This window comes from Zeugodacus cucurbitae, chromosome 3 (genome assembly GCF_028554725.1).
Source record: "Zeugodacus cucurbitae isolate PBARC_wt_2022May chromosome 3, idZeuCucr1.2, whole genome shotgun sequence".
In the NCBI taxonomy this organism is placed as follows: Eukaryota; Metazoa; Arthropoda; class Insecta; order Diptera; family Tephritidae; genus Zeugodacus; species Zeugodacus cucurbitae.
Genome location: NC_071668.1, coordinates 43,619,832 through 43,634,329, shown reverse-complemented (window position 1 = coordinate 43,634,329; position 14,498 = coordinate 43,619,832). Strand labels below are relative to the sequence as shown.

The window sequence follows — 14,498 nt, the reverse complement described above, 5'->3', positions numbered from 1 at the left end:
TCATTTAATGAATTATACGACATCCTTCGGCCTCTGCAAATTAATTAATTTAGGCCGCTGTGAATAGCACACCTTGTTGCTGCAACTCCACTGCCATTTCTTCTAAAATGTGGCCATTTTTTCTGGGCCTGCGAAGAGCACACACCTTATTTTGCCACAATTCACAATTCTCTCACCCCAGGAATTTCTTTTTTTGTACTTTTGTTTTTTCTCCATTCTTTTTTAAAATATAAACAAATATCAGCTGACAATTTGATGATGGCAAAATATGTCTTCCAATTATATCGACTAAACTAGAGCAGACATTTATTATAATTAGTGGAATGTAAGTTTTCAAGAAGTTTTCAGCGAAAACGGAGATTTCGTTTGACAGATTTTGACTTGCAAAAGAGATATTGGGCTGTTTAAAAGTGATGGTGCAATAATACTGTATTATCACCAGACTTTCAAACATATGCCAACTTATAGGTTGTTTGGATAATAGATTTTGCCCACCTATGGTGTAGGTTTGTCTGTGATGTGTGTAAAAAAATACCTTAAAATTGGATTAAATCCCCGTTCCTCAACTATGTTTGCAGCAAATGATGTTATTTGAAACACACTGTTATACTTTTGAATATTATGCAAGATATGGTTTGATAGTGGATCCTGTCCTAAAAGTAGTGAATTCAGTGGTTCAGGTAGTGTTGTTAGTTGTGGTAATTTGACCTTTCCATTCGCACAATATAATCCTGACGGTTCTTGTGGAAACTTTAATGCAATGCAATATTGACAAATAGAAATCATTGTCCCAATATTGACTGATTTATAGCCGGCATAATCGACCGTTGGTTCATATCTAAACGCCAAACGTTGGTAATTAATTGAACCGGTTAGCCTCCTGTCTGATGTCGATGGTATAGGTTCTTCCGTAGTTGTTGTAGATCTCACTTCTGAAATTCGCACTCTGTTTGCCTCCAAACATTGCCTATTTTTATTTATATAGATGAGAGCATATTATTAAAAAAATGCCCATTTTTCTTTCCTTCTAAAATACAACCTTTTGTAAAGCAGTGTCAAAACTTTGCTGTCACTACTTATCAAACCATTTATAATTGAATCCTGAGTACGAATGAGAAAACATGATTGTCATTAGTGCCAAAAGAGATTCCCAAAATGGGAAATAAAAAAAAAACGATTGTTCAGAAAAAATGGTAAGTTGGATAAATAGTGTGTTAATTTATAAATATAATTTGTATATAACTAATTTATTTTTATAGCATTGGAAACATTAATCATTACTCAACTTTTCACCAACAGCATAAAGGAATTGTTGGGTAAGTTGTACAAAATATTATTATATATTATGTGCATAAGCGTGAACAAAATTTCTTACGCAATTGTTGCACCTGAAAAAAATATATATAAAAATAATATATATATTTTTTTTGGTATAAGAGACCCTCTTTTTTCAATTAATTTTTTGTATTTTTTCAGTTTATGCCCTCAAAAGTTGCTCCACTGTGGAGTTCGAAGAGATACATACCTTCCAAGGAGAAGCTTGAGAATCTTGACCATACAAGACATCGCTTGGAAGCCCCCGTCTGGTGTCAATATCCGTTACCTACATGGGCTGACTATGCGCGCATGTGACACCCCAAAAGATTTTTCAGCTCTTATTAATATCTTATTCCGATATTATAACTATTTTTATCTAATTAATATTTATAATATTCATTTATCAATATTTATATTAATAATGTTTTTCTTTTCTTTATATTTTTTCTTTTAATTTTTTTCTGATTTTATAATTATCTTTATTCATTTAATATTTTTTCAGCTATTATTAATCTTTTTTCCGAATTTATTATTTTTTTTTATTTAATTAATCTTTTTTCAGCTTTAAATAAAGTTGAAATAAATAATTTTAAAATTAAAAAAAATTTTGTTTGAAATTTAAAAAATAGGGATAAAAATGCAACCCTGCATCAGCCGACTATTAGGGATATTAGAGCAGTTCAGCTATATTTTTATGTAAATAATTTATGAATGAGCTCAACAGACACGTATGTTCACATGTATACGTACGTGTGAAGGGAAAAGTGGTTAAAAGCTGCACGAGCAGCAATGCTGGCATATGGCAGAGTCAACACTTTTTGAGTTTGAAAAGCTTCGGTTTAACCAGTTTTTTGACCACTTTTGGCTGGCAGGGAAAACATAATCAGTAAACTTTATGTAAATTACATTTTTTGTCAAAAAAATCAATGGTTATACTTCGAATTAACAACAGAAGTTGGAATATTAATAGTTGTGTTTTTATGAACTGACTAATAAAAAATAAATAATCAAAATGAAAATAAAATAATGTACAAATTATACTACGTTCGGACCGACATTGAAAACCTCTTGAAAAAATAATTTGTGGATTGTGGAACCAAAGTCGTTCTGACCGACATTTTGTGTTTTCGATGTGTTTTCATTGACAATTCACAAATTTATTTGTTTTTTTTTTTACAATGAAAATGGTAAGATTTAGAATCTTTAATATTTGCTTATATTTATCACGACAAGAAAATTTTAATAATTAAGGTATTGGCTATGAAAAGCCAGATAAATACCTTGCGCAACGATGATTCTTCAAGAGAATTGGTGGAGACTCTTACTACCCAGCACCTTTGACTTGCAAAAAAGATAGAAGAGTTGAACAAACAACGTTTAATCCTATTAGGTATAATAAAGGAACTTGGGACGCCGATTAAATCATGTTGGACAAAAGTTTGTATAGGTTTTTACTGATGCAAATGTTTTCAATTAAATATAATTAATTCCTGCAACGTAAGAATAATTTTTGGGAACATGATTGCCATCGAAATAAATCTGTGTTTTTTAAAGAACATTTTCGTTCATTTAATGAATTATACGACATCCTTCGGCCTCTGCAAATTAATTAATTTAGGCCGCTGTGAATAGCACACCTTGTTGCTGCAACTCCACTGCCATTTCTTCTAAAATGTGGCCATTTTTTCTGGGCCTGCGAAGAGCACACACCTTATTTTGCCACAATTCACAATTCTCTCACCCCAGGAATTTCTTTTTTTGTACTTTTGTTTTTTCTCCATTCTTTTTTAAAATATAAACAAATATCAGCTGACAATTTGATGATGGCAAAATATGTCTTCCAATTATATCGACTAAACTAGAGCAGACATTTATTATAATTAGTGGAATGTAAGTTTTCAAGAAGTTTTCAGCGAAAACGGCAGGTTTAACCAGTTTTTTGACCACTTTTGGCTGGCAGGGAAAACATAATCAGTAAACTTTATGTAAATTACATTTTTTGTCAAAAAAATCAATGGTTATACTTCGAATTAACAACAGAAGTTGGAATATTAATAGTTGTGTTTTTATGAACTGACTAATAAAAAATAAATAATCAAAATGAAAATAAAATAATGTACATATATAAAAGCATTGTATTTTGCTTCAATACATGCATGCGTATAATTCCCCCAGACGTCTTTCGCGTTGCGAAGCCAGCAAGCTACTGATCTGACATCGCTTATATCAGTGGTCTGTACAAGAATGATAGAAGACAAGATTTGGACAGGCTGAAGCGTTCACGACCCACGAATGGGAATAGGCAACAGAAGAATTGTCAAATGGAAAACGGAAATGTGAAACATAGTGAACCAAATTGAATATTGTGCAGATAAAATATCACAATGAACGTAATTCTTAAAATCTTCATTAATAAAATGATCCAATATAATCATTCATATTTATAATTTTGCCAACTTTTTTGTTGGTTGGAAAAGTGAAAAAAATTCTTTATAGACGACTTTTTTGTACTTCTTTTTCAAGTTAATACATTTTTCACTTAGAATTTTAAATAATAATTAAGCACTAGCCTTGATTTCAGCTCTTTGTTTTTGGTTTTATTGTTTTTTTTTTTGTACAATTTGGTTTGCTCGCGTGTTCGGGGTCGTGAAAGTTGTTTTTTTACTCAAAAAATTAGTAGAAACTAGCTGAAGAGAGCGTCAGCAAGCAGACGTCAGATGTAGAAACAGCTGTTGAAAAGAATGTGTAAATCAGGGCTGCTTGGAGTATTTACTTTGATTTAGTTCTTTTTAACAATTTTTTTTTGTAAATTTTTAAACTAATTAATAATATGCATACAAATGTGCATATATTAATTAATTTATTGTTTTTATTTAAAAAATGTGCATATATTAATTAATTGATTGGTTTTTATTATAAAAGTCGATTGAGTTTTTACTTTCATTAATTTACTTCAGTTTAAAAGATGTTGAATAACAATTTATTCAATATTATATTCATTAATTTTTAAGATGTAATACGACGTAATTGCTAAACACTGCACTCGGATGTCTACCTGCCAATTTCTGTTAGTTTTCCGTTTCTCTACTTTTGCTAGCTGTGAGAGTAACTTGCCATTTTTTACATTTTTCTCTCCCAAAAAGCCAGTAGCTGCCAGCAGTAAATGTACAAAGCGACTGCTCGGCACAATTGTGCATCACCCGTTGTACTCATTTATTCATTTTAGTTATTTTATTATTAAAACTACTATGTATGTTATATCATAAAAGCCTTAACTTGACTGTCTTTAAACAGCTTAAATGTATTACATAACATCAAACGACATTCATAACAGTAAGGCATTTCGCGCTGGGCACTTATGTAAAGTGTCACAGCCATGCGCGATGTTCAATCGTTGCTGGTTCGACAATAGTGGTGAGCGATATTTCACTACCGGTGATTTTAACGCTGTGACTGAAAAATCACTTTAGCGACAGTGACTGCTAGGCCGTAATATCAGTGATTGGTGCTTTTTCTACAAGCCACTCAAGAATGATAGAATACAAGATGTGACGCAATAAAGACCCCTAAACACACGAGCAAAACAAACAACGGAAGACAAACTGACAAATTGCACGGTAGTACAAAACAATAAAAGCAAAACAGAGAGCTGAAGTCAAGGCTAGTGCTTAATTATTATTTAAATTCTAAGTGAAAAACGTATTAACTGGAAAAAGAAGTCCGCAATGGCGGAATTAAACAACAATAGTACAAAAAAGAGTTTTGAAGTCAAGGTTAGTGCTAAATTAACGTTCATGTACAATAAAAGCAATAATCATTTTCGCAATAAAAATAAACTTTTGATGAAAACATCTCATTTTTTATTCATTCACTCAATTTTTTTTATTTTTCGGTTGTCGAAAAGTAAAAAGCATTTATTTATATATGATATAAATGTGTTTTCATAAGAGTTTTCTGTTTTAAGGTCACGTAAATATCACTTTAGTTAACAAATATGATTTATGATTATGATTTTGTAATATTAGGTTGTACATTGTGACTATATTTAATTAAATAAGTGCTGAACACAACGACGACCACACGACACGACGTAGCGACGGCTGACTACAAATATGATATGACGGCAGCGAAATATGTATGTATGTATGTGATTGGCGTTGCAACCGTTTAGCCGGTTATAGCCGAATCGACGATAGTGCGCCATCTCTCTCTCTCCTTCGCAGTTCGGCGCCAGTTGGAGATCCCAAGTGTAACCAGGTCGCTCTCCACCTGGTCCCTCCAACGGAGTGGAGGCCTTCCCCTTCCTCGGCTTCCTCCGGCAGGTACTGCATCGAACACTTTCAGGGCTGGAGTGTTTTCGTCCATTCGGACAACATGCGTAGCCGCTGTCTTTTTATTCACTGAACTATGTCAATGTCGTATAAATCGTACGACGCTCATCGTTCCATCGTCTGCGGTATTCGCCGTTGCCAATGTTCTGAGGACCATAAATCTTGCGCAAAATTTTCCTCTCGAAAACTCCTAGTGTCGTCTCATCTGATGTTGACATCGTCCAAGCTTCTGCACCGTAGAGCAGGACGGGAATGATAAGCGACTTGTAGAGCTTGATTTTGGTTCATCGAGAGAGGACTTTACTGTTCAATTGCCTACTCAGTCCAAAGTAGCACCTGTTGGCAAGAGTTATTCTGCGCTGGATTTCGAGGCTGACATTGTTCGTATTGTTGATGCTGGTTCCCAGGTATACGAAATTATCTACGACCTCGAAGTTATGACTGTCAACAGTGACGTGGGAGCCAAGACGCGAATGCGCCGACTGTTTGTTTGATGACAGGAGATATTTCGTCTTGTCCTCATTCACCTCCAGACCCATTCGCTTCGCCTCCTTATCCATGCGGGAAAAAGCAGAACAAACGGCGCGGTTGTTGCCTCCGATGATATCAATATCATCGGCGTACGCCAGGAGCTGTACACTCTTGTAGAAGATTGTACCTTCTCGGTTTAGCTCTGCAGCTCTTATAATTTTTTCCAGCATCAGGTTAAAGAAGTCGCACGATAGTGAGTCACCTTGTTTGAAACCTCGTTTGGTATCGAACGGCTCGGAGAGGTCCTTCCCAATCATGAAGGAGCTTTTGGTGTTGCTCAACGTCAATTTACACAGCCGTATTAGTTTTGCGGGGATACCAAATTCAGACATCGTGGCATGAAGGCAGCTCCTTTTTGCTGTCGAAAGCAGCTTTAAAATCGACAAAACGGTGGTGTGTGTCGATCCTCTTTTCACGGGTCTTCTCCAAGATTTGGCGCATGGTGAATATCTGGTCAGTTGTCGATTTTCCAGGTCTAAAGCCACACTGATAAGGTCCAATCAGTACGTTGACGGTGGGCTTTAGTCTTTCACACAGTACGCTCGATAGAACCTTGTATGCGATATTTAGGAGGCTGATCCCACGGTAATTGGCGCAGATTGTGGGATCTCCCTTTTTATGGATTGGGCAGAGCACACTGAGATTCCAATTGTCAGGCATGCTTTCTTCCGACCATATTCTGCAAAGAAGCTGATGCATGCACCTTATCAGTTCTTCGCCGCCGTGTTTGAATAGTTCTGCCGGTAATCTATCGGCCCCCGCTGCTTTGTTGTTCTTCAAGCGGGTAATTGCTATTCGAATTTCTTCATGGTCGGGTAATGGAACATCTGTTCCATCGTCATTGATTGGGGGATCGGGTTCGCCATCTCCTGGTGTTGTACTCTCACTGCCATTCAGCAGGTCGGAGAAGTGTTCCCTCCATAATCCCAGTATGCCCTGGACATCGGTTACCAGATTACCACCTTGGTCTCTACATGAGGATGCTCCGGTCTTGAAACCTTCGTTAAGTCGCTTCATTTTTTCATAAAATTTTCGAGCATTCCCTCTGTCTGCCAGCTTCTCAAGCTCTTCGTACTCACGCATTTCGGCCTCTTTCTTTTTTTGTCTGCAGATGCGTCTCGCTTCCCTCTTCAGCTCTCGGTATCTATCCAATCCCGCACGTGTTGTGGTCGTTTGCAACGTTGCGAGGTAGGCAGTCTGTTTTCTCTCCGCTGCGAGACGGCACTCCTCATCGTACCAGCTTGTTTTTTGTCGTTGCCGAAAACCAATTGTTTCGGCTGCAGCGGTACGCAGTGAGTAATGTATGAAACAGCAATTTCATTGATGCCGTACTGAAACCTTTGACTGCAATAAAACTTACAAATTTAGTTCCAAGTGAAATTTTTGTCTAAGAATCGTATAAAAAGGTAGATTTATTTGTTTCAAATAATCGATTGTTATTGAAAATTATATATCTAAGCTATTTTACGCTGCTGCTGGCAAAATAACGTCATACTTGTTAGAACTTGGAATAATTTTACTTTTTACATATTAGTGGCAGCTCTACAGTGGCCATTGTCGTCGGCAAAATTAGAAATATTTCTAATTTGGCGACAGCGAAGACTTCACTTCTTTTGTCGCGAAGCCGTGCTATTTTAATATATATATTTTAATATTTGACAGATGTCGCTCGTCGTTTTTCGTCGTCTATGTGTTCAGCACTTGAACGATAGAGCGTAAACGTACGTGTGATCTGAGTCGGCACAAATGTGCCAAGCAGCAAAGACAACATGATACGAAACTCTTTCATTCGAGAGAGAGCTGTCAAAGTCCACATTTTTTATCACATTTGGCAGTGGTGCCACTGGTAGAAAACATAAGTTAGGAGATTTTTACTCGATTTCTTGGTTATTTATTGATTTGCAATTTATGATTTATAGAAACTTCTTAACCAATACTACGTCAACACATACATTTATAAATACATATTTTAAGATAAGCAATAAACATAAAAACAACAAAATATTATAATAATTCACAATCGTACATATTATAAGTCAACATAAAAAAGAATGTAACTTAGTTTTCTTCAAATTATTTATTCCATTTAAATTAAAGTTAATAATAATTCAAAACCACAAAAAAAAATTATCGTACAAAAACGAACTATTACATCATTTATTTCTGCGGGATAGCTCGTCATTTTGACTGCCAGCTGTTCAGTAGCCCATGATCTGGCTTTGTTGCCAACATCAAAAATGAGTTCATGGGCTCTCTCAACAAGCAAACGAGAAGAGTTTCGTACAAGAATGATAGAATACAAGATTACGACATAGTGACGCGCTCACTACCCCCCAAAGGGAATAGGCAATAGAAGAATTGTCAAATGGAAAACGGAAATGTAAAATATAGTGAACCAAATTGAATAATGTGCAGATAGAATATTACAATGAACGTGAGTCTTAAAATCGTCATCTATAAAAAGATCCAATATAATAATGCATATTTATAATTAAAATTATATGTTTTCTTACAAAAAGTTGATTGGGAAAGTGAAAAAAACTCTTTATATACGACTTTTTTGTACTATTGTTGTTTAATTCCGCCATTGCGGACTTCTTACGTTAATACATTTTTCACTTATAATTTTAAATAATAATTAAGCACTAGGCTTGACTTCAACTCTTTGTTTTGGTTTTATTGTTTTGTACTAGTGTACAATTTGTTAATTTTTCTTTCGATTTTTGTTTTGCTCGTGTGTTTGGGGGTCTTGAGTGCGTCACTCAACAGGAAATTAAATCCCAAAAAAGCTAACTGTAAACGAATGGCGTAATCTTGTCTTCTATAATTCTCGGTTTCGTATCATATTATCCATGTCAAGCAGTGCCGACTACTGGTTTCAACGTACACTCAATGGGCGCTCAGAAAGCGCTCGGCGGGCTGTACTAAATTTATCAACTCTACAAATGTAATGCTGTTCAAGTGTCTACTGATGCTGTTTTTGAATATAGCATTGGCACGCGGTGTAGTGTTTAATTGCGTTGAGGCATTATAAAACATCCAATCCTCAATAATTTGCGTCATTTGCTTTGGAACGTAATCCAAGGTACAATTATCCACTGAATATTTCAAATTATATTCCAACAGCAATGTATATATTAAAGTTTTGTCTTTAAACGTATTCGCTGAAGTCAAGATAAGAACTTATAAAAAAAATTATTTTGGGAAATATTTAGAAACATGTTAATATCGAGACATTTGTAAATGTAGTAGAAGTTGTGTGGCAGCTCCCTACTCTCCTACTTTGTTTGAGTTCATACGATAAAAATTTTGTTTTAGCAACAAGTACTTTATAGGCGACTAAGGAATGCACCGAATTGTTCGTGCTCAAACAACCAGCTTTGTATTTTTGTTTATAAGTCTGAGTTTGGACCGTCAAAGTCATCGTATATTGGGTATTCTACTCGTGAAATTTACTTTTCCATAATTCTCAACTTCTACAATTTCATTTAATTTTTAGCAAATATTGCACAAAATCGGACCACTGTCACGCCTACAAAATTGCGTTAAAAATGTATAAAGAGCTATAACTTCATCACAATAGAGGGGACATGTGTGTTTCCGAAAATAAATTAAAGGCGTTTAAAAGCCAAATAAAGATTTAACTTATCAAATTTTTCACATTTCTCGATAAAAGTACATAAAAAGTTTTCTCAGTCTCACTTTGTGGTAAAGCAGTTTATTGACGGAATGAATGATTGCATGAACATTTTCGATCGTTAATCCTTATCGTATCGAAATCGAATTTGCTGTGGATTCAATGAATATGTCATTATGAAGAGAACGAATCAGATGGAATTCAAAATTGAGTTGTATGAGAAGTAAGCGTGGTTGTCAACCGATTTCGCCCTTTTTTATCCGTCTCATTTCTTTGAAATCGGTAAACCATTTTCTGAGATATAGTTTTTTACCCATAAGTAGGCGACGCCACGCCCGTTTTCCATTTTTTTCATAAAACAAGTAAGGAAAGTCTAAGTTCGGGTGCAATCGAACATTTTATACTCTCGCAATTTATTGATATAGTTTTATTAAGATAATACACAATTTGACCCAAATATTCGGCATAAAGTCCAATAGAATAACGAAAATCATCATCTAATATATAGTAAATGAGGGATGAGGTAATTCCTGAACCGATTTCACTCATTTTCACCACCAAGGTACACTATATCCAAGACTATACGCTCACTTAATTTTCCTAAGATATCTCACATATTAACCAATATTTGCGGAATATCCTTCGCAATCTTCATGCGCCGAAACTGTGTAATTGAACCCGACTTATTGTGACGCAGTCATCGAATAATGTGATATGTGAGCTGGTAAACCATCAACTCTGTACATTTACGCACCGGAACAGAATACAAAAATTGTTGTTTATCAAGCTGCTATTATCCCATCATATCCATTTTTATGGTGTGTAATGGGGAACGTAAGAGAAATTACTGCAGAAACATTGGTTGATATAGCTTAGTTAGCTTACTTAGGAGTGAGGCCAGGCCCACTTAAAAATTCTTAAAATTACATCCAGAAATGCCCCTTCCTAGTGCGATCGTTTATACCAATTTTTTAGCATTATTTATGGCTTAGTTATGACACTTTATAGGTTTTCGGTTTCGGTATATTATAATTATAATTATTGATTTAAGGACAAATGTAAACAAAATAAATATGCGTCAAAAGAATTTGATGAGCGGTTTTATGCTGCAGCATCAGGACCTGGAAAAAAATATTTTGTCTAATTGTGGACAAGGCAAAGTTGTAGCAAATAAGCTATGGGATACATTGACGCTACAACTTAACGCTGCCGGACCACCGATGAAATATGTAAATATGTAATATGAAATATATAATAATAGAGGTATTTGTTGATCAAAACCACAATATAAAAAAAATTCCATTCAACAAAGCTTCGAAGCAAATGCCTGGCGGTGGTTCGTACGACAAAAAGTTTTTAGCTGTAGCTCAAGAGCAACTCCTCCAAGCTTGAAAAGCTTTCTCTCTTAAAATCCAATTTACGTGCATATGAAGTAACGCAAACCCATATCAATAAAAATCTTGAGAAATTAATTGTTTTGAAAGAGAGGTCCCTACAAATAAAAGAAGAGGCACACAAAGCCGATATGCAAATAAAAACTGTGAAGTTGTAAATCAAAACTCATAAGCTTGATGTTTTAAAGATAAAAGTTTAGAAATAAACACCATTATTTACAATATATTATTTCCAAGTTCCTATTTTTATGGAAAATATATTTTTTAAAACAAAATATGAATTCAAATGTCCTTTTCAATTATTAACTAAAGACAACATGATATGGTCTTTAATTATATAATTTTAGTTAATTGAATCTCATTTCCCGTATCTATTTCGGTATCAATGTTTTCGTTTACAAAATATCTGCAATATGTTGATTTTTAAATTGCATGCATATGTTATGCAACGCTGCACATACATTGCCGAACATTGCCATCTTTTCAGGACTATACCGACTTATTTTATCATTGCTGAGAATTTTTCATCGCCCTTTCAGTATACCAATGGTGCGTTCAACAAAACAGCGTGCTTTTGAATGGATTTAATTAAACCGTGCTTGGCGCGAGCCAAATTCGGAGTTTCTAAATGGTGTCAAAGGATATCCAGAATCTCCTGTTAATTGAGAAAATGAATAGATATGTCTATAAATATATTTTGTAGCTGTATATGTTCATGTATTACCCAAAAGCCAGACATTTTTCAAATTGTTTTCATTGTATACTTCCTCCAAAAATCTTATATTTTTTCTTTTAGAATGAAAGTCACATTTATTTTTTATTAATAACAAAAAAATGTGTCAATGTCAAACACCATCGTTCCAAAGGATATTCAGAATCTCCTGTTAATTGAGAATGAATAGATATGTATATATATATGTCTATAAATATATTTTGTAGCTGTATATGTGCATACAGAGGTAGTCAAAATTATTTACAAATCGGACGTTTTTTACAAGTTTCACACAAAATGCATTCGCTTGTTGTTGTTGTCGCAGGGTAACAAAATGCTATGTTGTTGTAAACCTTGATCTATTCCTGAGCGAATAAAGTCAGTTTGGCAAGAATAGCTAGAAATATGGCGGAGATATAAGTAAATGAACAAGACTCGCAGTAGTAGCGTCAAAAGTATTTACACACGGCGATTTATCCTTTATCCTTGGATTTGGTTTAAGCAAGAGTAGTAATTGAATTCTATTGCAGTTATAACAACCTAACTCAGCCTTAAAATATAAAAAATGGTAAACAAAATGCAGAAAACAAAGGAATTATCGATTACCCGCGCGAAGTGCCTTTTTAGTAGTATATTACGCACGTAAACCCTTACCGAATGCCTATCAGTTTCCTTCATTCTATTGCATTCTTATCGCAATATCTTTCTATGTATTTTAGATTATCTACTTGTAGGTTTCGACAATGTTCGACAACGACTGAATGATAGAGCGCAAGAATGATAGAAGACAAGATAACGACATAGTGACGCGCTCACGACCCTCGAATGGGAATAGGCAACAGAAAAATTGTCAAATGGAAAACGGAAATGTGAAACATAGTGAACCAAATTGAATAATGTGCAGATAAAATATCACAATGAACGCAATTCTTAAAATCTTCATTTATAAAATTATCCAATATAATAATGCATATGTATAATTAAAATTATATGTTTTGTTACAAAAAGTTCGGCATTTTGCTAACTTTTTTGTTGTTGGAAAAGTGAAAAAAACTCTTTATATACGACTTTTTTGTACTATTATTGTTTAATTCCGCCATTGCGGACTTCTTTTTCAAGTTCATACATTTTTCACTTAGAATTTTAAATAATAATTAACCACTAACCTTGACTTCAGCTCTTTGTTTTGGTTTCATTGTTTTGTACTAACGTAAATTTGTCAGTTTTTCTTTCGTTTTTTGTTTTGCTCGCGTGTTTGGGGTCGTGAGTGCATTACTCAACAGGATATTTACGTTCAATTATAATTCAAATAATTTTTGCTTTTGTTTTGTTTCACTTTTGAAGATATTCGTAAGTCATTTAGAGCAACACCAGGGAAGTTATTTCATAAAATTTCTATTCGTTACGTATTGAGTGTGGCGATCCGGACACTCGAAACGTTACGATATTTCACTAAATACGATTATTCGTTCGCTCACGACTGCCGCGATTCGGGCCTAGTTTTTTATTTTTTTTTTTCAAGACTGTTTCAGCTTCGCTTCAATTCGAGGTAACAGCAAACTGTTTCAATTTCATATAACGCTTAATTTTTTATAAAGATATATTAATATATATTATTATTAGATATATATTTTAATATAACGCTTATTATTTTATTATAATTATTGAGTACATACATATAAAGAACCACTTAATAGTCCCTTTGTTTAAACATATTTCCAGATTCTACTTTTTGAACGAACTACAAATACGGCTTATGCTCCTGGGCACTGCGTCTTTCCTGGAGGAACTTTCGAGGAGGCATCAGATGAATGTCAAGAATGGATAGATTATTTTAAAGAGTACGGCGTAACATCGAATCAACTGGATAGACTCATTGTTAAAGAAACTAATATTAAAAGGGCAAGTCCGCTTTTAACCAGTGGTAAAAATTTTCCACGTGATATTTCTTTACGTATAACTGCTTGTCGCGAAACATTTGAAGAAGTCGGAATTTTATTTTTTCGCAATCATGAAACACTTAAAAGGTTAAATTCGGCACCTACTTTTGGAGAAAACTTTGAAGATGTAAATTTTGATCGGGTAGGATGGCAGTTTGCCGTACATAATGACGCTAAACAATTTCTTAATTTATGTCGGCGGCTCCATATAGTACCAGACCTATGGTGTTTGTACGAATGGTCACTATGGCGTAGTCCATTCACTGCGAAAAAGAGGTTGGTTTAAAATTATATTCATTCTGCATAAGGAAGTTTGTTTGTACCTATTTAAATATTCAACACAATATTTTGCCCATGTATTATGTATTATTTAATAGTCTTGACAGACGGCAGCGCTAATCTGCATTATCGGGCTTAAATTGCTTTAACTTGCATTTTAATGCAATTAGTAATGCACAAAATTTTGTGCATTTAGCTGAATTTACCAAAAAAAAGAAAAAGACATAAACAAATGGTTTATATTTATATTTTGCAAAGTAAATTATGTGCAAATATATTAACAATAACTAATTTTAATGCTTTTAGATGGCAGAAAGCAAATAGCTAAATGTTTCAACAACAACAACGACAACCGAA

At 34.2% G+C, this 14,498-nt stretch overlaps 1 protein-coding gene and 1 long non-coding RNA gene across 5 annotated transcripts in view; one reads left to right on the top strand and one right to left on the bottom strand.

The window, feature by feature from the left end:
* The window catches only part of LOC105220082 (acyl-coenzyme A diphosphatase NUDT19), a 31,491-nt gene that overhangs the window by 3,566 nt on the left and 13,427 nt on the right, over positions 1-14,498 (top strand). For 2 of the 4 annotated variants that reach the window (XM_011196485.3, XM_054226322.1), the window contains exon 2: positions 13,645-14,138. In XM_011196485.3, coding sequence (XP_011194787.1) covers positions 13,645-14,138 — 494 coding nt within the window. Of the gene's footprint in view, positions 1-2,353; positions 2,505-8,277; positions 8,614-13,644; positions 14,139-14,498 lie in introns of those variants that run through there. The other 2 variants (XM_054226321.1, XM_054226323.1) reach the window with 2 other exon arrangements.
* Positions 11,534-12,457, bottom strand: LOC128920063 (uncharacterized). Its single transcript, XR_008470192.1, has 2 exons — positions 11,935-12,457; positions 11,534-11,865 (listed from the first exon to the last, which is right to left on the bottom strand). It is a non-coding gene; the product is annotated as an uncharacterized LOC128920063 (long non-coding RNA).